The sequence below is a fragment of the Cicer arietinum genome, chromosome 4 (assembly GCF_000331145.2).
Source record: "Cicer arietinum cultivar CDC Frontier isolate Library 1 chromosome 4, Cicar.CDCFrontier_v2.0, whole genome shotgun sequence".
Taxonomy (NCBI): Eukaryota; Viridiplantae; Streptophyta; class Magnoliopsida; order Fabales; family Fabaceae; genus Cicer; species Cicer arietinum.
The window spans coordinates 59,103,162-59,130,990 of record NC_021163.2 but is presented as its reverse complement, the minus strand read 5'-3'; the positions used below and the strand labels follow the sequence as shown (position 1 = coordinate 59,130,990).

The 27,829-nt window shown below is 30.9% G+C and overlaps 4 protein-coding genes across 6 annotated transcripts; 2 read left to right on the top strand and 2 right to left on the bottom strand.

Moving 5' to 3' along the window:
• The first annotated feature begins 430 nt into the window (after nucleotides 1–430).
• LOC101511658 (uncharacterized) lies at nucleotides 431–3,264 on the top strand. The gene is made up of 2 exons (XM_004498515.4): nucleotides 431–649; nucleotides 1,866–3,264. Exon 2 carries the CDS (start codon nucleotides 1,913–1,915, stop codon nucleotides 3,056–3,058), a length of 1,146 nt encoding a protein of 381 aa, XP_004498572.1. The 5' UTR covers nucleotides 431–649; nucleotides 1,866–1,912; the 3' UTR covers nucleotides 3,059–3,264.
• A 4,005-nt stretch (nucleotides 3,265–7,269) lies between these two features.
• LOC101511331 (pentatricopeptide repeat-containing protein At5g10690) lies at nucleotides 7,270–16,753 on the bottom strand. 2 transcript variants are annotated; one of them, XM_073367520.1, is made up of 13 exons: nucleotides 16,403–16,753; nucleotides 16,114–16,296; nucleotides 15,164–15,296; nucleotides 14,674–14,771; nucleotides 14,389–14,550; nucleotides 14,233–14,301; nucleotides 13,802–13,937; nucleotides 12,972–13,204; nucleotides 11,879–11,956; nucleotides 11,411–11,479; nucleotides 8,763–8,939; nucleotides 8,349–8,420; nucleotides 7,270–7,408 (listed from the first exon to the last, which is right to left on the bottom strand). In XM_073367520.1, exons 1-13 carry the CDS (start codon nucleotides 16,616–16,618, stop codon nucleotides 7,307–7,309), a joined length of 1,728 nt encoding a protein of 575 aa, XP_073223621.1. In that variant the 5' UTR covers nucleotides 16,619–16,753; the 3' UTR covers nucleotides 7,270–7,306. The 2 variants fall into 2 exon arrangements, with proteins under 2 accessions (XP_073223621.1, XP_027189700.1); XM_027333899.2 differs by lacking the exon at nucleotides 7,270–7,408 and having other exon boundaries at nucleotides 7,559–8,420; nucleotides 16,403–16,752.
• An 863-nt stretch (nucleotides 16,754–17,616) lies between these two features.
• Nucleotides 17,617–18,101, top strand: LOC101511026 (uncharacterized). Its single transcript, XM_004498513.4, has one exon. The coding sequence runs from the start codon at nucleotides 17,727–17,729 to the stop codon at nucleotides 17,925–17,927; it is 201 nt and encodes a 66-aa protein (XP_004498570.1). The 5' UTR covers nucleotides 17,617–17,726; the 3' UTR covers nucleotides 17,928–18,101.
• A 7,500-nt stretch (nucleotides 18,102–25,601) lies between these two features.
• Nucleotides 25,602–27,323, bottom strand: LOC101510476 (uncharacterized). Of its 2 annotated transcripts, none has more exons than XM_004498511.4 (2): nucleotides 26,790–27,323; nucleotides 25,602–26,356 (listed from the first exon to the last, which is right to left on the bottom strand). In XM_004498511.4, exons 1-2 carry the CDS (start codon nucleotides 27,035–27,037, stop codon nucleotides 25,846–25,848), a joined length of 759 nt encoding a protein of 252 aa, XP_004498568.1. In that variant the 5' UTR covers nucleotides 27,038–27,323; the 3' UTR covers nucleotides 25,602–25,845. The 2 variants fall into 2 exon arrangements, with proteins under 2 accessions (XP_004498568.1, XP_004498569.1); XM_004498512.4 differs by having other exon boundaries at nucleotides 25,602–26,353; nucleotides 26,790–27,196.
• Nucleotides 27,324–27,829: the final 506 nt, after the last annotated feature.

The following is a 27,829-nucleotide window of genomic DNA, read 5'->3' as shown; positions in this document are numbered from 1 at the left end:
ATAAATAGAGTCTTTATCAATTAAATCAATCTTTGTTAACAAAATATATAACTCTTTCAACGTATATATAAATATATTATATGTTTTCTTAATTTAATTTTTACATATTGTAAATGTAAATATATTTACATGCACACTCAATCATATCTAAATCATTGTCTACTTCACTATATTAATTCGTAAAATATTATTTTAATTCTTAAAACAATGCATATCAATTATAGACTATTATTTTTTACATAAAAATATGTCGTACATCTTTTTTTTCTTCTAAAAATATAGTATATGTTATTATTAGAAAATAAAATAATTATTAATTGAACGCGTAGAAATGAAAGAAAAGGTCAAATGTGCTTCACATATTCCCCATATGTGTCGGTTATTCACAGCTTGTTTGATAAAAATATATAAAACAAAACATTTGTTTTTTTGATTTATTGGCCTGCAATACAGCTCCTTTGAGTTGTGCGTGATTTATGCTTCCTTTTTTTTGTTGATGTTTTTGTTAAATCCAATTTCTGATTTTTTTTTCTTCCAATCAATCCTTTTTCCACTTAAGCTATTGACCATATATTTTCTCCTTCCAAAACCAATTTCATTTGCTTTGTTCCCAAAAAATTCACTCTTCCATGAATTTTCATTAATCAAGGTATGTTATCCAAATATCTTTCTTTATCTTTGTTTGCTTTGTTCATGTAAACGTATAGCTTTTCTTCTATTCCTTAAAAAAACAAAGGGGACAATATTTTGTTTAGAAATAAAAGTACTTTTAAGTTTTAGGTGATGATCATATTTATAAATAAAAGTACTTATAAGGTGATGTTCATAATCATTTGACTAGCACTTTAGATGTACTTTTTTGTCACTTTTCCTTACAACTCATTCAGATATATATATTTATGATGAATTTGGATGTTTTCCTTTATATCAATCTCTTGGGTTTACATTTCCCAAAGTGTACCTTTCTTATCTTTGGGATGTTTTCCTTTGTTTATTTTGCTTTTGGGTACATATTTATCACCACTTCTTTTCAAGAACTAATGAGACATGTGGGTCCTATATATTTATCACCACTTTTTTTTTTTGGTTAAGTCATCACCACTTCTCTTAAAAAAATTAGGATTATTAAGTATCAAATAACTTGATCCATGACATTAACTAATAATCTTCAAAATGAGTGCAATTCATATGGTAAAATGTCAAAACAACATATGATATGTTGAGGCATAGAATTGAACCCATTATACTCCATGTCTCCGTACAATATATATGATTTTTGTTATTAAGCTCTTTAAAAAAAATCTTTTAATAGAAAATTTTGGATCACATTAGTTAAACAATTTAGAGACGAATTGATTGATCCATAATAATATATAAATCAATGTAATCAATAATTTAATTTTATATATCATTTTAGAATTTCGTCATTTCATATATCATTCCTCACTTACAAAATAAATTTCTTCAAACTAAAATAAAATTTGAATATAGTATTATATTTATTTTGTTAAATAAAACTAGGTGTCGAGACAATTATATTTATATACTTCAAAAGTAATCACAGTTTTCTATTCGAGCAAAATAAATATTTTTTCTTTAATGCAAAAAAATATTTATAAAGTATAATTTTCAATTTTATATCAAAACTATATAGTTTTGAATTTTTTAATACAAAATGTCCAACAAATAGCAAAGACATGTGAAAGATGTTTCTTTCAATAATGAAATCAACTGAATTTTAAAACAAAAGACTTTAGCACAATAGTAGATATATATCTCCTTGGACCAATTAATGTTAAGCAAGTAATCAATAATTATTTCTTATTAGGAGCCATGAAATGAGCTAAATTAGTTAGTTTTTGCAGTGTGGAGGTTCTTTGAAGAATTTATTTGCTTAGACAAATAATAATATATGGCAACAAAAGCTAAAGAAAGTAGTAACACAGTTGTTGGAAATGAGAAGAAGAAGACTCCACCTTCAACTTCTCAACTCACAACAACCAAAAGAACAATCAAACCAACAACAGCAACAACAACAACCAAAAAGAGTATCTCAACAACTCAAGAGAAAAACAACTCCAAGAATCTTAAGCCCACACTAAGTTTCAAACAGCCAAAAATTGAGACTCCTACTAAGCCTGCTCCAATCAGAAGAAGATCATTGGACAAACCAATCTCATCATCATCACCAACACCAACAACAAAAAAGCAACCTTCTCCTTCAAGACTACACAAAGCTCTTGTTTCACCTGGCCCTAGAGAGAGAAAAGTTTCACATATTACATCTTTAAATTCTCCTGTTAAAACCACCAAACCCATTTCAGATAATGCAAAAACTAAGTTACTTGGGAAAAAAGCCACTACAAAGATAGTAGCTAATGTTCCTGCTTCCTCTAAGGACAAATCTGTCATTGCAGATACATCAAAGGTTGAAACTAAGCATGTTCAAGAACTTACAACTCAAGAAGATGCAGTGATAAAGGTAGATAATGAAGAAGAACATGCATCTCATCATATTTCACCTGAAGTAGTACTACATGAGAATCAAATTGTTGAGGATTCTGACACTGATCCACTTCAAAATCAAGTTGAGGATGAGGAAGTCATTTCTACCACCTCAGACGTAGAAGAAGCAGAAAAGAATCCACAAGAGAAACCTGAAGAGCATGAAGAGAAAGAGAACAATAATGGGAATCACCAGGAAGAAGTTGATCATTCTGAGTTTGAAGGAGAAGTTGCTGTGAATGAAAAGGAAGAGAATGAAAGTGGGAGTGTAACAGAAGATCAAAAAAATGAGAGCAACATTGAAGAAGAATTAAAAGAAGAAGAAGAAGAGAAGGAAGTTGTTGAAGGAAATGTAAGTGAAGAAGTTGAAGAAGCAAAGGTTGAAGAAGCAACACAACAAAAAGCAGTAGTAGGAGGAAAAGGGAAGAAAGAATCTCAGGTATCAAATGATATAATTGAGGAGACTGCAAGCAAGCTTTTGGAAGGGAGGAAAAATAAGGTTCTTGCTTTGGCTGGAGCATTTCAAACTGTCATTGATCATCAAACTAAATAAACCATCCCATGCATGCATGCATGCATGCCACATGTATACTTTGCTGACACTATTTATTATTCAATTTAAAGCAACATAGTGTCTCTTCAGAAAAGTTGTTGAATTCAAAGGAACACACTGTATTTTAAGAATTAAACAACTTTCTTATAGATATGTGTGTACATTATTACAATTGCAATTTTAACTATTCATTTTATTTATTATAACTCATCGTCTTCTTGTATATCTTTTCCCTCTATATTACAAACAAAATCTCTAAAACAAAAAACACTTGTAGTTTTTAATCCATCCTTGTACACAAACATTTGTAGTTTATAATCCATCATTATTATTAAATTAAAAACAATATAGTGTTTTTAAAAGGGAGTTATTTGAATTAAAATCAATAGTGTTTTTTTGGAGAGAAGCGAAAGTTATAATCATTTAATTGAAAAATTAATTTTTTAGAATTAAACAAATTTGTTATATGTATGTGTACGTTATTATAATTACAATTTCAACTATTGATTGATTATAACTCTTCATTTTTTCCAAACTTAATTGATTTTCACAACTATTTAATATGTTTACTGGTTTTTATTTACATATAATTATTATACCATTGCAAAGTACACATTATTCAGTCTTTTTGTGAATTGGCTTCTATTTGTTTTTCACAAACTGCAGAAATTAAAGCTTGTGTTTGATTTACCGAAAAGATATTAGCTGATATAATTTGACAATTATGATTGATATTCTTGACTCTAAATTATGATTGATATAATTCTTTTTAAAAATCTTGACTCAATTTTGTAGCATCTCTCTTAAGAAGTGAGCTTGATGTTGAAGTGTTTAGTTTTCCTATGACAAATTGGATCCTTTGAAATTGCAATTGCTGCCTGATTGTCAATAAAAACCTTTGTCTTTTGATTCTGTTAGAAATGTAGATCAAATAGAATATTTTTAACTACAAAACTTGGTTTATGCACCATGAAAAAACTCCAGAGCCAAGATTGAAACAATATCTTGAAGTGCTCTTCATGTCATCAATGGATCCTGCCCAGTCGCTGTCAGAGTATCCACATAATTTGAAGTTTTGGCAGCTCTCAAATTTTACACCATAAGCTATCATGCCTTTAAAATATCTCAATATTCATCTTGCAGCTCTTAAATGCATTTCAGTAGCACAGTGCATAAATTGATAGAGGAGACTTGCAACAAATAAAATGTTCGACTTAGTTGCAGTGAGATACATTAAACATCCAATTAAGCTCCTGTAATATTCTTTGTCAACTTTATCAACACCATCTTCCTTGCTCAACTACTCTGTTTGGTTCATTGGTGTGCTAACTGCTTTACACTCCTACATTTGAATTTTTTTCAATATTTCCTTTGCATATTTCTTTTGGCAAATGAACACTTCATCCTCATTTTGTGTGATCTCCATTCCAAGAAAATAGGTCATAAGACCAAGATCTGTCGTTTCAAAAGCATGCTTCATATCTTGTTTGAATTGCTCAACCAACCTTGTAGCATCTCCAGGCACTAAAAGATCATCAACATAGAGAGAAATTATGAGAAGATTATTTCTCTAATGTTTCACATAAAGAGTGGACTCAGATAAGTTTTTTACAAAGCTTATGCTAAATAGGCGATCATTTATCCTATTTTACCAAACCCTTAGTGCTTGTTTTAACCCATAAAGGGTCTTTTTGAGTAGATAGACTTTATCTTCTTCACCTTGCATCACAAGTTCCTCTGGTTGCTCTACATATATCTCTTCTTGTAAAACGCCATTTAAAAAGGCTGATTTGACATCTAAATGGAATATTTTCCAACTCTTTTGAGCAGCAACCACTAACACCAATCTAATTTGTGCATAGCCTTTAACTACAGCTCAGGCCTTGTATTTATTGACTGAGCAATCTTGCATTAAGCGTTGTTCTAAAAGCCCATTTAACTCCAATTACCTTTTTATCTTGAGGTTTTTCAACCAGCTCCCATGTTTTTTTTGTATCATTGACATCTCCTCCTCAATTGCATTTTTCCATTTTGGATCTTTGAGAGCATCCTCACAACAAACAGGTTCACATATTGCCACATTACATCTTTGATAGATGTTAGACAGCAGCCTTGTGCCTCTAATGGGAGGATCATCTTCTAATTCACTCCAACACAAACCAGTTGATGGTTCTTCAAGATGATTATCTTCAATCTTGGTGAGAGATCCACATGTTCTTTGTGAATTCTTCCAGTCCCATTGTTGATCTTCATTGCAGTGTACATCTCTAGTGATAGTCATGTTTTTGGTTTGAGGATGATACACTTTGTAGGCTTTTGAAAAAGAACTATAGCCCACAAAAATACCTGGAACTGCCTTCTTGTCAAGTTTGTCACGCTTAACCTTTGGAACATGTGAAAAACAAACACAACCAAACACTTTAAGAAAGGTTAGTGAAGGCTTATACCCATACCAAACTTCAAAATGAGTTTTATTTTTCAAAACCTTGGATGGAAGTCAGTTTTGAAGAAATACCGTCGTGTTTTCCGCTTCTGCCCAAAACTGTTTAGGCAACTCCTTCTCATCCAACATACATATAGCCATCTCCATCACTGATCTATTTCTCCTTTCACTAACTCCATTTTGCTCTGGAGTGTAAGGGGTTGTTAATTGATGTTCAATTCCAGCTTCTTCGCAAAATGAATTAAATTTTGCTGATGTATACTCATTGCCATTATCAGACCTTAGAAATTGAATCTTAGAGCCACTTTGAGTTTCCACCATCTTCTTGAACTTTACAAAAACTCCAGCCACTTAATGCTTGAATTTAGAAAAAAGATCCAACACATTCTTGTAAAGTCATCTATGAAAACAATATAGTATAGGCTACCTTGTAATGATGGAGTTCTTTGAGGTCCTGCAACATCAGTGTGAATGAGTTGCAACTTTTTAGTGGTTCTCCAAACTATTTTGGGAAATGGCATTCTGTTTTGCTTACCAAACTGACAAACATTACAATTTGGTAAATGATCAGAAAGTATTGGTAGACCTCTTGTCATATATCTCTTCTTCATGTCCAGCATTCTTTGAATATGACAATGACCAAGTCTCTTATGCCAGAGTTCAGTGCGACTGACTTGAGTGAAATAAGTTGTCTGCTCCTCCTCAATTGGGTCAAATGAGAAGATTTTACCTCTCATTCTGACCCTTAGAATCTCCCGACCAGTGGTATCAAAGATAAGACAAAGTTGATTTTCGGAAGATACTTTAAATCCTTTTCTATCAATTGACCAACACAGCAAATTTTGATCAATATCATGTACATAAAGAACATATGAAATTGTTTTTGTACCTGAACGCGTTGAAATCACGATGGTTCATTTTCCTTTTGCAGAAATATAGTCACCGTTGCCAATTCTGACTTTTGAGATTTGAGTAGTCTTCAAATCCTTGAAGAGAGTTTTATCATATGTCATATGGTTTGTACAACCACTGTCAATCAGTCAGCATTCTGAACTACTACTAGTTGAAAAACATGTTGCCACAAAATTTTTTATCTTCTTCATCTTGCTCTACAACCTGAGCATTGACTTCAAGTTGTTGAAATTTTCCTTTGCAAATCGCAGCTTCATGTCCAATCTGATTGCACTTGCTGCACTTTGCGTATGGTCTTCTCCAACATCTTAACGATGGATGACCCATCTTGTCACATTGCTCACAAGGCGGGTAACTTCTCTTTTTACCTTTGTCTTTCCTTTGGTTGTTAGAAGTAGTTCCAACCTCACGATGCTTGGCTTGTAAAGCACCTTCAACCACATGATCTTGTCTCATAAGCCTTTGTTGCTCCTGAGCTTGCAAGGCATGTAAAACTCCTGCTAAAGTGATCTTAGACAGATCCTTTGTGTTCTCCAAGGTGGTTATTGATGCTTCATATCTCTCAGGCACTGTAACCAGAATTTTTTCTACAATTCTAGAATCAGAGAATTCAATGTCGAGTAATCTAACCTTGTTTGCAATGGAAAGCAACTTGTATGAGTATTCTTTTATTGTCTTAGACTCTTTCATTCTTTGCATCTCGAATTCCCTCATCAAGTTGAGCACTTGCATGCTTCAAATCCTCTCACCCCCAGCGTATTCTTCCTTCAAATAGTCCCATAATGCTTTTGGTGTTTTGAGGGTCATCATTCTAGTGAAGATTTTTTGTGAAACACCGTTGAAAAGACATGATCTTACCTTTGCCTTTCTAGTTTTTTTCTCCTTGTGAATTTTTATCTGATCCATAGTAGGATTGTTTGGCAGCGGAGGAACTTCATAATCCTCTTCCATAGCTTTCCAAAGGTCCAAAGCTTCCAAATAAGACTCCATTTTAACTGCTCAAAGGTCATAGTTGTTTCCATCAATGACTGGAAGAGCAATATGTGAAAAACTTGCTTCAACTTCCATTTTCACATGTCCCATAAGAAAAAGCTCCGATACCAATTTGGTGATGTGTTGCATAAAAAAGGATGAAAACATATAAATAAGGGATAATACGCTCTGGTATAAATGAATTGGGGAAATTGAATTCTTTTATTCACTCTAACAATACACATAGTGTTTTTAAAATCAAAACAAACACCACCACAAAACTAGGAATGTGGGATAACAAAAACTACTTTCTCCTAAAATGTAGAAACCACTTGTTGACTAGAATAAAAAACTGAAATAATTTAAAAATAAACCATCCACTAAGGTGGTCCAAAAGCAATAATTAACAGGGACTCCTCCTTCAACGATTTTATCTTCCTTAGCTTCGAGCACCTTTGAGATTTTCTTGTGGTTCGATTCTGATTCTCCTTCAAGGCAATAAACTTGCACATTTCTACTACTCTTCTTGAGGACTTTCGTTATAACAAGAATTTGGTTTATCTGCAACTGAACACCCTATTACCTATTTAAGAATGAGGTTTAAGCTGGCATAATGAATCCCCCATAATCATTTGAGAAAAATACAGTCCTAGGCATTCAGAGCAAACTAGAAAATTTTCATTTTCCCGCAGTGGAAACTCATCGTTTTTAAACTAATGCATTTTTTTATACCACTAAAGTTTAAATTTTAGATTTTAGTGCCCAACTAAACATGTTATCTTACTATCTTCTGCAGAGTGAAAGGTCTGTGTCTTTCACTTCAGATACAGGTTTGATAAGCCTATTCAATTGGTCTAATGTGAAAACTCCAACTGCTCTACAGCCGTATGAAGTAGCATAAGTGTTGGTGTAATTTACAATGATAACCATTGGGTAATGCTTCGTCAAAATTAAATCAATTACATGACCAACAGATGTTGAAGTCGTAACTCTGGGAGGAGGGCTTCTCATCATTGTTGAAAGTGGAGCATCCAACTGCATAACAAATTCATCACAGTATCAGATAGTTAGAGGCCCAAACAGAAATTGACAACACATGGAATTAAGAAATATTTTTCAATCTGTATGTATGTATTATTGTAAAATATGCTATAGCATTCTTGTAATTAAAAAAAATGTATTCTTAACAAAGCATCCACAAACAGGCTTTTATTGGCCCAGGGCAAAAAGTACATGCATTTGTAGACAACACATTAGTATTAGCTTCTCTCCATATTCATGACTTGAAGAATAGGCTCATCAATTAAAGGCTATAGAATGCATATCTTTTTAATACAACACTACTATTTCATCGAATGGTAATCTCACAAACCATACCTGATTGCAGTCTTCGCGGTGCAACAGCCCTGTACAACTGCCCCACTCATCTACAATAGGAACAACCGCATCATTATAGAAACGTGTTACCACATCCTTCAGCTTTATGGTACCTTGTAGTGGCCGTGTTGCTTCAAATGGTATCATGAAACCCTCAACCAGTTCAGAAGGTGAAACCTAAACCACAAGATTGCATAATAAGACAATATACAAGTTCTCTAAGAAGAAAGAAGAAACTGTCGAAAATGCAATCCAATGCAGTGTATAACAAACAGTCAAAGATTGAAGTCATGACAACCATTTGTGAGTTATGAATATATATATATAAGCATGAAAGCTAGTCAACCATTTACTCCTTCCAGAATAAAAATAAGCAAAAAAAGTATTTGAAAAATTGATGTATCTTGTTGTACTTAGATTAATTGAATTTGTTCTAGAAGTTGGAAATTAAATAATAGGGTAATTAGTTGGTTAGGAGATAGGAGCTTTTATAGCTCTGTTAGTTATTTTTTATGTCCGTTTTAGGTTTGTTAGTGTTTTTTGTTTTTATTTTTCTATTTCTTAGGATAGTGGTTGATTGATCCCTTTGCCAAATTAGAATTTTCTTAACTAGTATTTTGGTTGAAGGGTACATTAGCCTTAGAGAGGCGTATCCGATGTTGTGTATCCTGTTCTTGGAGAGATTCTCTCTTATTATTTCTTATCTTTTTCTAAATATTAGTGTTCTTACTCAAAATCTTTAGAATCAAATTCTTGGGTTACTAACAATTGATTCGATTTCCCGAATCTTCGAGGAGTGCCGGCATTCATGGAGATGGAGGCAGCAGTGATGCCAAGATTTGATGGAAGCAGTGATGCTTACTGGTGGTTGATCCTAGTATATCACCTTAAAGCTCTAAAGATTGTAAGGAAAAATGGTTATTGTTGGTTTGGTTGGGATTGGATGGAGAAGCTCACCAATGGTGGCTTTCTTGGCGGAAAACAAAACAGAATGTGTAGTTTTTCTCCTTTGAGAAGGCTTTTCTCATGAAATTCAAACCAGAATTTGGAGTTTATCTTCAAGATCCTGGGAAAGAACTAGTGGCAAAAGGAAAAACTCAGCAAAGGAAAAGATTCAAAAGAGGAGTAGAAACCCCCAATAAAGAAACATGGCAAATGAGCCAATGAACACGATGTTAAGATGCAAGAATTGAAAAATTATATGGATCAAGGGAAGAGCTGGAACAAACAAAATTAGGGATGCCAGACATTGTACAGATTAAAGAAATGCTGCTGGAAATAAAAAAGAATCACAAACAGAATGAAGATGATCTGAGTTCTATCAAGATTAGTAAATCTAGTGGCAGGTATGTGGAACATTTGAACACTGGTGAAAAAACTGAAACAGTAAAAGAAGCAAGGCAGCTGTTTAATACAAGTGGGTTGCATTCGCTAATAAAATCGCTGCCGGAAAACCAAGAAACAGAACCAGAACTGTGGAATGCAACTGAAGCGTACAAAAATAAAGTCATGCCTCTGTCGAAAACCTTGTTTGACAAAGCAACAGAATTGATTGAGAAAAAGTGAGGGTGGAGAAGAGAAGGAAGCAGCAAGTGGAGGTGGACAAGCCACTACCGCCGCCAAAACCGCTGGACTCAAGCCAACCTGCAAAAACCCTTATCAAGATAAAGCCTTCTAACATCGACCTGTTAATCCAATGGTTGCTAACAGACTTGCTAGAAAGGTGCACTCTTGCAAATGGAGTTCAAGAAGACGACATCTGCCTTAGTCAAAATCAAGGGAAAGACGCAGTGTGGGTTCGACCAAAGGCACTTTGAGCCCAATCCACAGTTCATGTAGATCTTATTATGTTTGTGTAAACCCTTTATCTGCTGATCAGAGTCATTTCCAGTTTTGCTGCCATGTTGAAGTTTATTCCTCAAGCCATCATCAACCGGATCCTGGAGGGCGATTGTATTTTTTTTGTTTTATAGTTGAATATTAAGGAGCTTAGTAGTTTGCAACCTTGAGGACAAGGTTTTTTGGAGGGGGTATATTGTTAGTACTTAGATTAATTGAATTAGTTCTAGAAGTTAGAAATTAATTAATGGGGTAATTAGTTGGTTAGGAGATAGGTGCTTTTATAGCTCTGATAGTAATTTTTTATGTCTGTTTTTAGGCTTGTTAGTGTTTTCTGTTACTACTTTCCTATTTCTTAGGATAGTGGTTGATTGGTCCTTTACCCTTTCATCTCATTATCAAGAAAACCTATAAATAAAGGTTCTCTTCCCATTTGAAAGGATCTTTTGCCGAATTAGAATTTTCTTAACTGGTATTTCAGTTGAAGGTTGCATTCGCCCTTGAGGAATTTATCCGCTCTTGTGTATCTTGTTCTTGGAGGGATTCTCTCATATTATTTCTTATCTTTTTCTAAATATGAGTGTTCTTCAAAATCTTTGGATCCAATTCTTGGGTTCCTAACAATAGTCTAAATTTAATATCAACTTTTCAAATACTCTTTTTACTTATACTTTATTCCGGAGTTGGTATGTTTTAGACAACCCGGGTTCAAATTCAAATGCATGTACAAATAATTAAAGCATACTTGTTATTTAATATAGCTCAATGCTATCTAGTGGAAAGGATGTCGATGAACATATGTTAAGTACCTGAGGAAGTAAGAAAGGACTGAATAGAGATATTGAGAATCCCAATAAGGCCTCAATACGAGAAGCAACCTAAATTACAAAAGCACACAGGCAAATGGTTAAGAACTTGACTTGCTGAAACCATTAGAATTTTAGGAGAAAAAATATATATAAATGCCTATCAGCCTGTTCAGAAATTTACTTCCCAACAATATTTGGCAACTTTATTAAATATAATCCATGGTAATATTACAAAAAAATCAAAGATAAAAAAATAAAAATAATCAAGGTAAGAGCCTATGCTCTGCAAAGCAAGCTTTCTTTGCATTGTTAAAAGGACGACACCACACAGTATCAACTGAAGTACCACTTGATCCTAGACATTAATGTGATAAGAAACGGACCAGATATAAAATCAATGTTAATACTTAAAATCTACTAAATGGATCTATTTAAGACAAAAATATTCATGGAAAACTAATTACACACCATGCCTCCATGACTTGTCCAGGATATGCCCTTCCATTTTGAAACAATATATGTAAGAGTTTTAATAGCAACATCAACCTGGCATAGAAACACATGCATAAAAAGTCAAGAACAAGTGAAATACTAACTTCCCCATTCTAATCAAAATGTTGAAAATTAGAAACAGGAACTCAAGTTTAAGAACTTTTCTTTCTTCTACAAAAATATGCATGAATAGTACCAAAGATAATAATCAACTTGTGAGAAGGCAAAGTTGGACTACGTCCTATCCAAACTTCATGGGGGCGATGACAGAAATCACCAAAGTGTCCTAAAGAGAGGATAGAACACAACTAAAAGCGTAAAAAGTTGTGCTTTTATCCCACAGATTGAAGAACCAACTGCAATTTGTCATGATTTTAGGCTGTGGTGGGTGGCCACTCTCTCAAACTACGGTCAGGAATCAGAATTGTCAACTCTGGTAGTACTAAATGCTAATCATCACATTCATCTGTATTTATATTGCTGTTTACTATGTGGCTTTATGATGGGAATGCAGCCAGGGGGATTTAGGATAAAACAAAAATGTGGAGAGTGTATGAGAGGAGGTCTAAGAGAGTTAATGACGTGGCAGAGAGAGAATAAAGTTAGTTAGGAGGGAGAGATTGCTCTTAGCTGCTATATAGGGAGCACCGTGAATTGAGGGAGGGCATGGTGGAATTATTTTTCTGCTAAGACCAGGGAAAGATATTTTTCTGTGTAGAGCGGTGCTCTAGGGTAGTCAGAGTGGTCATCTGCTATTGTTTTCTGAATCCATCAATAGTATACATTTACCACCATTTTTCTGCTGCCTTCATTACTCATTTTCTGTTGTTAATTTGTTGGTTTGGATTACTTTATTCCCTTACACTGTTCACTTGTATTACAAGCGGTACATTTATATATCACACTGTTCACTTGTTTTTATTTATTTATTTAAAAAAGGTCCTATGTCTTTATATAACAAAGTAAAAAAAAAGATCATAATTAAGAAGGGATCACAAAAATAATAATAGAAGCGAAGAGCTTTCCACTTCAATGTCATTGGCCATTGCCCATTAGTAAAAAATAATACCTGGCCAGCGTTAAGGGCCGCTTCCATTAGAAGGTGGTCGGCTTCTTCTTGGGAAACTGGTAAGATAGTTCCTGCAGTATCTGGCAAAATCCGCTTATGCAAATTTTTAACTAGACCATAATCTCCTCGAAAAGCAAAGGCACGCATCATGGAAAGATAGAGATGAGGCTTTGGTCTGAACTCTGGATTCCGACCAACCAGCTTCTGTATTTCTCCAAAAATACACAGAGCACCTAAATACCCCAAGATGGTTCAATTATATGACAAAAAATACAAATTCATTGATTGATTGGATAATGAAACAAAAGGATTGACCAAAAGCACTATTAGAGTAATTATTTTAGAAGAATACTGATAATATCTACTCAAACTTCATTACAAAATGAACTAGGAATAGAAATTCATGACAGTAGATTTTAATTCCTTGTTTTGTTTAGAACATTTCTTTTTGTGCCACACCCAATGCATACTTCAATTTTCAGTTGATGTGTTTCAACTGGCAACGTAACTGAAAGTTTGACTTGTCCTTATGAGACACAAACTTTCAGCAAGCATGGCCAAAAGTTACATTGTTTTCCACTTTACTTAGAAGAATATAAAATGCAAATCAACAGAATATCAATATTTGACCCTTCTATATAAGAGACAAGTAGAACCCATTAATCCCATATGTATAATTTTGATAATTTGCACTTGTTAGGCATATCTTATTCCACCCATCCAAATATGAAAGAGTATCTCATCCCAACTACCATAAACATTTATCTTTTTAATTATTCCTGAAACTATCTTCAACCAACTAAAGAAACCTGGATCAAATGAAAGCTTACCTTTAACTGAGCCACATTTTAGTAAAGCATCAACTATTGCAGTGTAAGCAGTTCTATCAATGTATAACTCGGAACATGATTTCATTTCCAGCACTATTTGCACAACTGAAACAAGATCCTTTGCCTGCCCAAAACCCTGCATTAAAGAGAGCTAAAATTAGAGAGATGCTGCCAGAGAACACTCCTAAACCAATGATAGAAGTCATTAAATAGAGGCCTTAACTAAATTTGTTTAAAATATATTTTCAAAGCATGTCTTCTTCACACATGACTACTAAAACTATGAGAACATAAATAATCATTAAAATGAAAACTAAAAGCAATTGAAATCAGTGAATATAACTCCAGACAGGTTTAATTTGACTTAAATTTTTGTGGTTTTGTACTGCAGAAAACTACTCTTATGAGTGAGTAAATTTGAGAAAACTGACCTTGAGCAATGTGGTGTATGTAATGATATCTGGAAACAGATCATGGTGGATGAGTTCTTTTGCTTTTCCCTGTAAATATAAAAGGTGGGGATTTAGAAATTTCATATTTATCTGCCAAAGAACTATTAAACTTAAAATTCATTTGCAAGTTAATACCTTCATTTCCTCAAATAATTGCATGGCAACATCCAACTTTTCACACTGAACACATGCTAAAAGTAGTGTGTTATACGTCAGCCTATCAGGCATTATTCCTTGATGTAAAATTTCAGTGTGCATGTTTATTGCAGTGTGAGGACAGCCTGCGTTTATATACCCCTAATTAGAAAGAAAAAAAATAAGTATTCGAAATTATATACTATTCAAACAAATATTTCTGATCTCTACTATTGCAACATGCTATCCATAATGAAACTTTCTCCCTACAGATCAGAAGAAAACCTTTATTAGTAGGTTGTATACTGAGACTGAAAAATGTCCGCCTTCACGAAGAACAAAACCATAACAGGCAAGGAGGCCATTTGCACGACGCAAGTCTCCTGCACTATAGCATTGCAAGTAAAACATCACCAGTCAACATGAATTTTTAATAAATTTATTCATAGACTCAAACCAGAACAAACACCTAGCACCTTAAACCCTAAACCAACAAAATATCAATCACACAAGAACATCCTATATATATCTTCCGCTACTATATACATATTTGCATGTTTGACCATGCAATGCGAAAAATTCATCAGGCGAAAAAATATCATCACAAAATAAAAAGAAATGCACACTTTGCAAGGACAAAAATTCCCAGAAAAGATAAACCTTTAATACCATTTATGATTATGAGAAAAAATGCAAAGATCTACAAAACAATAAAAACAACTCCGGTAACACCTGACTTGGTTAGGTACTAGTGGGACTAAAATGTCTAACTTACCTGCTTCTATTAAGGTATTTAGCAAACCAAAGACCAATGGTGCTGACAACTCTGGACTTCCCGCAGCAGTACCATTTTCGACAGATTCAAGCAATCGAAAAGCTTCATCAAATCTCCGTGCCTTGCCTAACCCCTTATAAAATTCAAATAAAAGGTTACAAACTCAATCAAGCTGAAATAGAACACATAATTAAAAGGCATACAACATTAAAAAGTTAGATAGAAAGAAATCAGTGACACTATTAGAGTATGTCTAGGTGGAGGGAATTAGAGGAAAAGGAAAGGGACAGTTAATTCTTTCATTTTTTTTTTTTGTAGCTGAATTTAACTATTTCATTTTATATGAAATTTAAAAAGTCATTATATAAATATTAATAAGGAAGGAATTATTGAAAAAATTGAGGCTATTTGTTAATATTTCCTTTCAATGACCCCAAAAAAAAAAAAATCTTATTCCACTAGGTCAAGTTAGTTACATGAATAAAAAACATTCATGTAAAGCTTATTCCCGATAAGTGCCATCCCAGATTTTCACATAATGTTTTCATTCCCAATAATCCTATAATGTCATGTCCACTCATCCACAATAACATTCTCAAACTCACAAACATTAAGCTTGATTTCTTATTAGAACTTTACTGTCCAACATTGTAGTCTCATACAACACCACTCACCAGTAAAATCATCTTCCCTAGCACTTTTCAATCACAAATTACACTCTAATCATTTCTCCATTTCATAACAAATAATCTCAATAATTTCCTGTCATTTTGCAAGTTAGACTGAAGATTAAAATATAAAATCAAATAACAGAATGTTTATTTAAAATTAAAATTCTAACTCTATCTAAACATACCTCGTTAATCATTCAGTTATTATTACATAATTTCTATAATCAGCATGCTCAACATTAAATGAAAAATGCCCGTTAGTTAGTGTTATCGGAATACCTTCAAAAGCGTAGCATAGGTGATAGTATCAACACCACAAGCTTCGGGATTTTTCATCTCTTCGAAAATCTTAAGAGCTGAATCGATGTCACCGCAACGCACACAAGCTTCTATGACCGCATTCATCACTATCGTATTCAACTTCCCAAAATGTTTCTTAGCGACCTCAATTTCATGCATAATCTAAATCCAAAATAATAAAAATAAAATAATATATATATTATTACACATATATTTGAATTCTCTATTCAATTCCAAATATTCCATAACTGTAGTTGGTGTAACTAACCTGGCGAAGCTGTTTTCGGCGAGTGAGTTGAACTATGCGAGAAGTGAGGTGCTTGAGATTTGTTTTGCGAGGATTGACCAAACGGCGTCGTATTGGAAAAGAAGATGAACAAGAACAAGAACAAGAAAAAAATGAAGAGAAGGAAATGTGTGAGGGATGACGTGGCTTTGAGTGGAGTGGAACAGTGAGTGAAGAGAAAATGTGAGATTGGAGCATTTTGGTTGGTTAAGCTATTCTATCCATTCGCCATGGAATTCCAATAAGGAAAAACTCTCTCTCTCTCTCTCTCTCTCTGTAATCTGCAATCTCTAGCAGAGTCACCAACTGTGTCTGTGTGTGGTGGATCTGGGCCCTCCATACAAATATTAGATGCTTTTAGCATTTTTTTTTTCTTTTTTTGTTTTTAAATAATACTTGGTGTTTTAGAATTCAAAAATAATTTTCTTTTGTTTTTCAATTATACTATTGATATAATTAAGATAATTGATTTTTACTGGATATTATGGCTCATTTGTTATATAATTTTTTAAGAAAATATTTTGGTAGAATTTGTTTTTAATTATGATAAAATTTATCATTTTTTTAAATACATATTACTTAGTTCATGTTTACAAAGCTATATCTCCTTCAATTGTAGTTACTTTAATGTTAAAAAGAAAAAAGGGAAAAAAAGTGATTTATTGGAAAAAAAAATTATTTAGGGATGTTTTCTTATTTAACTATTTGATTTTCAAAAATATATAGGTATGATAATCTCGTTTGAAAGGTAAGTAAAGTCTAACTAAGTATTGTTTCAGTTAAAATTCAAAAATTTAATTTGAATTGTCTCAAACAATATGTCATTAACTCAAATGATTTTGTTTTTTTCAATGAAATAAATTGAATCTCATTATTTTTGTAGAGAAAAAATGGGCTTTTCTTCGGTCAAAAGAAATTAGGGAGAGGGGAGGGAATAATTTGTAAGGGTAAAGGATGAGTTTTTTTCCTTCTTTTTTTAATTATGAAATGAAACAATTTATATGATGGTGTGAAATGAAGGTGGCAAACACAAGTTTGTTTGTGGGGTACAGAATTTTCTAGACATACTTGTACGCGTTTTGACTATCATGTTTCTTCTTCTCTTCTCTTCCAGAACAAACTACACTCTTCTATAGTCTGTTTCCTCACTTTGGTTACCCCTTCTTTATTCTATAAATAAACATACAATACATGTGAGCTTCAATCCATTTCTACCTTAGACTTAGAGCAATCAACCGAAAAATCATATAATTACTAAGCGGACACAAAATTAATTAATTAATAAAAGTTTGTTGGAGTTGGAACAATGTGTTTGATGTTTGTGTGCGACGAGGATGAAAGGGTGTTGGGGAGACAATTAGCACCAGGGGCGTGTCCATATTGTGGAGGAATGGTGCAAGCAATTGATGTAGAGACTCAATGGAGATTTTGTTTTCTACCATTTTGCTTTAAGACCAAACGCAGATACTATTGCACCATTTGCACTCGTCGATTAGAGGTTGTTTAACTTAATTGCTATACAACCAATCAATTAGTGGTTTTTTGTTTTATCTCTTTTCTTGATAGTGCCCATGTTTATTTGTATTACTCAATGAGAGCAATATAGTAATGTTTCAGTTTTTGTTTTGTATAGACAATGTTCTAATATATAATTTGGTTTATCATTGACCAATTTTAAAAATGACTATGGACATCTTCTTTTAGATATAAAAACTCATTGTTATTTTTATTTTTACGATTGAAATATTGACTTAAATTATATTGGTTCGATAAAAATAAAAAATATGTATTTCGTATAAAATTATCATCAATTAAGTTAGGTTTAATTGCAGTTTTGGTCTCCCTATTTTAGTTGAATCGTAAAAGTAGTTCCCTCATTTTGTTTCTCTCCAATTTTGATCCCCAAACAGAATTTTGGTCTAAAACTTGATAAAATTTTATTTTTTTAATCCGCATTAGACTATGATCATATATTTCATATACAATTGTTGCACCACGAGATTTTAAGGCATTGTATGACTTAAATAAACGTAAAAAAGAATGAAACTTCATCGAGTTTTGGACTAAAATTATGTCTGAGGGATCAAAACTGAGGAGAAACAAAATGAAGGGACTACTTTTGCGATTTAGCTAAAATAGAAGGACCAAAATTACAATTAAACTATTAAATTATCGTCTTATTTATAAAGACAATAATTATTATATGTTATTACTTGTGAATAGTATTGTCGATTGTGATAAAAAAAATTAATAATTTTTAAATAATAATTATGTGGTGAACCATTTATAAAGATAGTTCATTATAGAACTTACATGTTTTATAAATACCAAACATTTGTAGAATTTGCATTTCTTTTTTATGTTAAACATAACTTCTTTCAAAAGAAATAAATGTAAGATTGAAGACTAACATCACATGACTATTAGTAAACAAAAATTGATCTGCGACCAAATTTGTACTACTAAACCAACAATTAAAACCAAACTTTCAAGTTAAAAAATATTTTCCAGCTACAGTCAATGACAACAAAAAAAAGGAGACTCTAAAGTCTTTTTATTTATCTAGCTTTTTATTTATCTAGCTAAGGATCAAACTTTTGGATGTTGAAGACGTGCTTCAACCATATATAATCATATATGTAGAGCTCTTAAAAAAGCCTCCAACTTCAAGGTCTCTTTAATTTTTTTTTTTTTAAAAAAAATCTTTAATATTACGCCCTATCAAATTAATTTTTGTAAAATTTAGGTCCAATATTTCAGGGGGCCTAAGGGAGGGGGTTCTATGGGCTTATAGGCCTCCAATTTTTTGTTAATTTTGAGATTTTTTTCTTAAAAAATTTTCAAAATTTATTTTATTCGAAAAAAATTAAAAAATATTTTTTTTTCTTAAAAAATTTTGTGAGAAAAAAAAATTATTAAAAAGATAAATCATTTATATAAAAAAAAAATCAAAAATTTTTTATAAAAAAAAAATGAAATTTTTTTATCGGAAATTTTTTATAGAAAAAAATCAAATTTTTTTTTGAGATTTTATCGGTTAAAAAATCGAAAAACTTTATTTTTCGAAAAAAAAACGATTATTTTTTTTAAATAAGTGGGCCTATGGGCCCACACAATTTTAGGGGGACTTGTTTTTTGGGGCCTTTTAAATTATATTTTTGTTTTGCCCTTTCAATATGTGGGTCGGGACCAATAATTAAGGGACCTATCAAATTGACAGCTCTACATATATGTAGTCTTATTAATGTCACATTTGACGACATCAGTGGGAGACAAAAGAAGCATGGAGGGTTATAGATTATGGTTTCAACACCATGTAATTTGTCATTTTAACTTTGGTTGCTTGGAAGCTCAATCTACACTAATAAACAAACCCATAGTTATTCACAACACAACAAATTAAAATAACTCTTAATACCTTTGTGTGGTGGCTAACAAAGAGCCTTGAGACTTTCACCAATAGTGGTGAGTCTCCAAAATCTAATGTACCTAAAAAAATTTTGATAGACAAAGAATTGGTTGCATTGTGAAAAAAAAATGATATTTGGCCATTTGGGAGATAGACTCTACCTTCTTTCTAACCTCTTTTCATATGAACCTATTTGTTGATCCCCACACTCAACCTCATGCTCGTCTCCCTTCTAACATGTCATATTGGAACATAGAGTATGTTAGCATGTGAATCTAAAATTTGTTGAAGTCCCATATTTAAAAGCTCTCATATATTAAATAATTTTAATTATATAAATATTAAAGTCTCACATTGGATATTTAACATATGTGGGTTTGATAGTTTGTCTTGCACAATTTGAGTAGTGCCGCAAAACGTCTTAAAGAGAACGACCTAGTCCGCGACTCAACCCAGTAATATCTTCGTTGGCATAAATTTATTTTAAAACGGATTTTTAAAACTCAAAACAACAATTTTAAGATGTTTCTTTATGTCATGTCAACCAAATAGATTACTGGATTTGGTCTTGCTGCCTCTGATTTCAATAACTTGTTTCAATTTGAGTCAAACAGAAAAGGATAACAAAGCTGAAGAATTAACTCATGGGAGGATAACGATAATAATTATATTCTTAATGGACTTGTTGATGATCTATATGAATACTACAAATCCAACAATACTGCTAGAGATGTTTGGGATGATCTAAAAAAGAAATATGATACAAAAAAAGTTGGGGCTAAAAAGAATGTTGTGAGCCACTACCTCAATTGTCAGAATATCATATGACCGATGACAGATCCATAGAGGCTCATTCCCGTGAAATGCAGAAGATAGCTCATGAGATTACCTCAAAATGTATGACTTTAGATAGACAACTTAAATTATTGTTATGATTGACAAACTGCATTTGCTTCGAAGGATTTCAAAAATTCTCTCAAACATAAAACAAAAGAATTTTCTATAGAGAGTCTAAATAAGGCAACTCTATATGGGTAGATTTGTACAACAATTCTAATCATGATATTTTTGCTAGCAAAGGTGCACCACTGAGGCAAATTTAAATTAAACATTAAAATTAGTAAAATATCTCTCTCTGCTTACACGTTGTGTGATTTTAATATTTGACATGTTAGATTATGTCATGAGAACAAACATGTAATTTCAAACTTAAGTAACTTAGGTTTAATTTCAAAGTTATCTTTAAAAGATTTTGAAAAATGTGATTTTTGTAGTCAAGCTAAAATAATAAAGAGTTCACATAAATTAGTAGTTAGAAAATCTGAATCTTTAGATTTAATACACTCTTAAATATGTGAACTTGATGAGACTTTAACAAGAAATGAAAAATATTATTTTATCACTTTTATTGACTATTATTTTGACTATGCTTTTGTATATCTAATGAAAAATAAAAGTAAAACGTTTACATGTTTAGGATCTTTGTAACTGAAATTAAAAATCAATTTAGTAGAAAGGTTTCGTATTGATAGAGGAACCGAGTATGATTCTAGTTCATTTAATGAGTTTTACAAATTGCAAAGAATTATACATAAAATTACTACACCATATTCGCCTGAAATGAATGGAAAAGTTAAAAGAAATAATAGAACACTTACTGAACTAGTTGTGGCTATCATGTTTAACTATGATGTTGCATCTCATTGAAAAGGGAAAATTATATTGAATGTTTGATATGTTTTGAATAGAGTTCCTAAATCTAAAAATAAAACATCTTCTTATGAGATTTTAATTTGCAAAAAAGACAAACCAAACTAGTCTTATTTTCGAACTTAGGGTTATTTGGCTTATGTCAGAATCTCTGATCTCAAGCGAGTTAAACTCGCCAGTAGAGCATATGAATGTGTATTCATTGGGTATGTAGTGAACAACAAAACGTATAGGTTTTATGATTTAATTGTGAAAGTAATCATATAGTCAAATGATGTTGACTTTTATGATTATAAATTCTCTTTCAATTCGAGAAATAGTGATGGCAGCGAACCAAGTTACGTTTTTTGTGATAAGACTGAAAGCAACAAACAAGAAGAAATAGGACCTCGAATAAATAAGAGAGTAGAGTTGCTAAAGATTACAGACTCGATTATATGGCTTATACCTTAGAAGAGAATCATGTAAATCTTCAAAAACTCTATCATCTTTGGATGCAAATTATCGCAATAAGCTATAAATGATAAGATGGATTCTCTATAGTCTAACATGACATGACAATTAGTATACTTGCCTCTTTAGCTGCAAACTGATGGGTTGTAAATGAATTTTAAAAAAGATACTAAAATCCAATGAAACGATTGATAAATACAAGACTTGCTTTGCAAAAAATATAGATTTCTTCGATATTTTTTCACATATCACTATAATTACATCCATTAGAGTACTCATTTCACTAGCTATATTCTTACCTTTGTGATACACCAAATGGATATCAAAATAGTTATTTTAAATGATAATTTAAAAGAAAAAATATATAATAAACAACCTGAAGATTTTATGATTCATAGACAAGAAAATAAATTCAATTCATGTCAGTTAAATTTAGGGATTCATCTTTAGTTATTCTACTACAAAATCAATTTTCAGTGAAAACAATTACTAATTGATTATCAAAAGTATGCATATTTCATGTTCAATGGGGAATCATATTCATATTATATTATATACTCCTCTGTACTTAATTATAATAACTCACTGAAAAAAAAACGGTCCATAATTATGAGCTCTATTTCAATTTTTTGAATAGAGTTATTGTTATTTTTTTCAAACATACTCTATATTAATTATATTGTTTTACCTTAAAAAAAAAGTAAATAAAATACATTTATATACAGATGACATTTTATAAACATCAAAATATAATATAGACACCTTAAATTCATTTTAATATTATGTTAAGAAGTGTGAAAAGAAGCAAAAAGAATATTTTAAATAGATAAATAGAGAGAGAAGATATAGCCTGATTTAGTTCACAAATTGAATTAATTGTAGCTTTTGGTTGAGATGCACAATTAAGTAATAACAACCAATGATTTTATATACTTTATGGTAGTGGATATATTAAAGCAATGGCCCACCGCTATAATTGCATGAATTTGAATGGACACCATTCCATCACCTCATCCACTTATAGTTAATTAAATAAATGAGTCACTTTTAGAGTGAGCTATCTAATAAGTCCCTCACCATGAATCATAACTACCAACCGTTAGATTAAATGAATTTACAGATTTTATCGTATAATACACCACATTAAATCTCTTTTCTTTTTATTGATAGAGTATAGTGATGGTGAAGAGCCTTGAGATTCAAAACAAGAGAGAACAAATAAATGATTCAATGTAAATTGGTGTAGTATAGAATTTCCGAGCTCATGTGTGTACCACACTTTTTTATCCTCTCTCTCTCTCTCTTTTTTTTTTTTTTTTTAATATTTGAAGAGAGATAAACACAACAATAATTTTAATGAATTTTATATTTTTTCAAGACATAAAAAAAAAAAATTGAGATGATCTAAATTCTCGTACGGTACCACAATCTTATGCGCTTCAAATTATATAAAACTTTGAATTAAGATACAACTAGCAGCCCATGGTAATCTAGTAATAAAGATGTTAAACAATTTGTGTGTTGTTTATTTGGATATTTATATATTCTTCTATCTTTTTCTAAGGATATGCAATTCCATATTTCATAATATTTTTTATTAGATTTTTATATTAAATATAATTTCTTCTTATAAAATTAAATTATGAGGTAAAAAATATTTATCTTTACAAATTATATTTAGATATTATTTCTATTTAAGATAAGATTTTAATATTTTTAAATATTTTTTTCTAGAGTCGGATCAATATATTTTGAGGCCTAAAGCGAATTTTAATATGATGTCTAAAATAAATTTTCTAAATTTTAACATAACATCATTAAATTAATATAAGTTATGTCATATAATATTTCTCTTTAAATTGATTTAACATTATTTTGATAATATTAAATGTAAAAAATAGTTATATATTTTAACTTTTAAAATATTAAAATATGATGTCTTTTTATTAAGTAAATTTTGTTTAAGTCCTTTTCATAAAGTAAAAAAATTTGTTTTTTAAGAAGCATAAAGTGGTTGCTTTAGCAGTTTTACCTGTAGATCGACTCAATTTTTCTCATGTATAAAATTTTCAATCAACACACAATAATACTTTTATGTCTATTTGTTTCATTTTAATAATAAATATGCAAAATTTTGTTAGAAATTATAACAAAATTAAGTAAATATTAATTAATTTTTTTATAGATAAATTGTAGTTGATAATATGTTATATTAGTAGTCAAAATGTCAAATCGTAAACCTCAATTTAACAATTTGTGTTACGCCTTAAGAATATATGATCTTGTCAATAAACTAGATTAAAGATTTATTTTAGTCAATGAGTAAAGTCATGAGATTCAATTTAATCATTCAGAAAAATAAAAATAACTTTTAGTCTTTGAAAAAATTAAATCAAAATAATATAGTTTCTATCTATTTTACACTTTATTTGGTTGTAAGGAAATAAAAAAGAAGTCAGAATAAGATAAAATAAAGTGAAAAGAAATAGAAAAGAAAAATTGATTATTTAGTAGTATAATAGAAAATGAAAATAAATTATGATAAAAAATATATGTATTACAAAATTAAACAAATATCCTTAAGAAAAATTATTATGATAAAAATAAATATTTCATTACATATAATAAAGAATTATAAGAAATAAAATATAAAAAAATAAAGAAAATATATATATATATATATATATATATATATAATTAAATCAATTTTTTTAATAAAAATCTTTAAATTATTATACACCAAAATTACTTTTATTTAAAAAAATCGTAAAATAATTCAATGGAACTAAAATTATAAAATATCCTTAAACAAAAATTAGACATGATTACAAGAAAAACTAACAAAAAAATATATAAAGAGAATAAAAATACAATATTTCTAGTTTGTTAAATTGAAACATTTTATTTGGTTGTTACGTAATTTATTTTACATATTTAGTCTCTTTATTTTTCTTTTAATAATTTTTTCGCTTTTTATTTAACAAAAGCATGTTTATATCTGCAATACTCATATCAATACTACTGGGAAATTAAATATATATTTAGTGTGTGGGAGTCTTATACTATCAAAAAATTTAAAACAAATCTATCAAAATTCCCATGAAAATATATGTGAAAAGCTTGGTATAAACTTTCAACTTATCTTCTCTTGAAATTGTCATGTTCTTTAAGTTATCACTCATTTAGTTGTTTAATTTGTCTCTTTCTATTTTTTTGTCTTGTGAATAATTCCAATATCCATATCTTATCTTGCTGCTAAATGAGGTAGCCGTGCTCCCTCATGTCACTGCATATAACCATATGAAGTTTTCATTATTCTCACCTAACACACTTTAATCAAATTCCCTTCTCTAATCTTCTAATTTCCAACATAAAGGCCAATAAGATAAGATAAGATTTTAAGCAACATTAAGAATGCTATTATTCAACTTTTTATATTCAAGTACAAATTGAACACTAAACATAGACATCTCTTCTGATTAAAATTCAACTTATAGCTCACTACAGAGGTTCATTGGAACGCATGCAGTTTTGGGATATTATTAAGTGTTAACTATATGCTTATATAGACTATTAATTTTTTTAACAATGGTTTATATAAATCAGCACTTTATAATCTAAAATAAGTTTTTCATTTTAGAAGAGCAAGATCTCATCCAATAAATTGTTCAACATGTGGAGACTATTATCATGTTCCACTACACCATCCCAACCAGCACTGATCTTACTTTATATCTTTAATAAGTAAAAGTTCCCTCTATAATACCAACAAAAACTAAAAAATAATAATTAAAGCTATACAAAAAATGAAATTAAGAGTTCATTACTAGTTACATACAAACACTTGTACTTTTTAATCCAAATGTTGTTCATCATTGTCTTCATCGTGATCAATAACTTCTTCCTCCTCAACCTCATCATGTTCTTGTAGATCTGCAAGAGAAAAACTCCTAGACTTGAAACTCCCTAATCTAAGCCTCATATGATTAGCATAAGAATGAGGCATTCTATTGTTGTTGAATTGTCTCATCATCACTTCTTGTGGATTCTTCTTTTCCTCTATAGAAGAAGATGAAGATGAAGGTGACCCTTTTGTTGTGTCTTCTTTATTATATTCTCCTTCATTTTCGTAATCTTCTTCGTCATCGTCGTCGTCATGCTCATCCACAGGCAAAAGGGGCATTGATTTTGGATTGAAACATGAATAAAATGAAGATTTTCTTGATAACTTAGATGCAATCAAAACTCTTCTCCTCTTGTTGAATGGATTCTCTTGCTTCTTTAGTTCCTTCACATTTGTCACTTGAGATAGATCCGAGAATGACTTTGATTTTCCAATAAAATGATTTGATAATCCCTTCCTGCTTCGCTTATTAAGAAAAATCACTTACCCTTATCAGAAAATTCACAATCACTCAAAAATAATTTGAGAAAATTAAATAAAAATCTAATAATCAAACATCAAACCAAAGATTGAAATGAAAGAGAAAAAACAAAGCAAAATACATACACAAAATAAAAACCCAATTGAAAAAAAAATGAATACATAAAAATCAACTTCTTAGATTGGAGAAGAAAAACAAACCAACACACACATGAAAGTAACAATTAACAAAAGAAAATTGAATACACAAAATTATAGTAACACTGTGATTTTTTGGAACTCATAAAAAGAATAACTAAAAATGACAAATTTTCAGATTGAAAGACGAAAAACAAAGCAAAGCAAATTAAAAACAGATAAATAAGGCAAATGAATGAATCAAGAAATAAAAAGGGTAAAAAAGAGGAACTAACTTTATGGGAAGAGAATCTTCTAAAGAATCAAGCGAGTTCAAACCCTTAAATTTGCTCTGAACTTCATCTTCATCGTCTTCTTCCCGATTTCTCTTCGGCGAAACGTTGTCGTTTTCGATGTCGCTGTCATCCGGTGTTCCGATCGAAGACGAACTCCCCGATGAATCGCCGTCGAAAAAGACGTTACCGGCGTAGGGTGGTGACGAGGGAACGTCGATGGAAAAAGCGGGACCCAGCATAACATCCATTATTATTGGTTGGATGGAATCGCAAATAAAACAAAAAAGAAAGAGAATAAGAGGAACGTGTTTGACGCTACCCTTGTTCTGTAGTTTACCGTTACAGAGAGAGAGAGAGAGGATAACGTTCGCCGGCGGAGAAATAGCGAAGAAAAACTAGATTGAAGACGTATCTGCTGACGTGGCGTAGAGAGTGACCAAAAATCACGTTTTATATTTAATAATTAAATGAATTAATGTGTGGGGAAATGGAATGCTGAATCCTTATCTTCAACTTTTAATGGGATGAAAGCATACCACCTACGTTTTATGGATCATGTTTCATTATATATTACAACAATACCAACACCAACACACTCTATCATTCATTTTTTTTATTTATTCAAATTTATATAAATAGGATGTATTTATAATCTTAAATAAAAGTTGCTTCTATATATTCGTACATTATATTTGACTCTTGCCAAAAATTAATTAAACAATGCCAATGATTTCGTATGTAAAAAATTATATGATGAAACTCCAAAGATTTATCGTAGTCATAAAAGATAGGCACGAATTAATATGTTTTAAATTTGAGTTCTCCTAATGTTTTTTAGTTTCATAGTCTTCTCTAAATTATATATATAACGAATGTGAAGATAATTAAATATTCATGTATAATTTTATATTAATGATTATAATTAAAAGTTATTTAAATAAAATATGATTATTAAAAATTATATGAGTTTTTGTTTTAATATTGATTATATAGATATATATAAATATATTTGAATGGTCAAAATTTAAATATATATATAT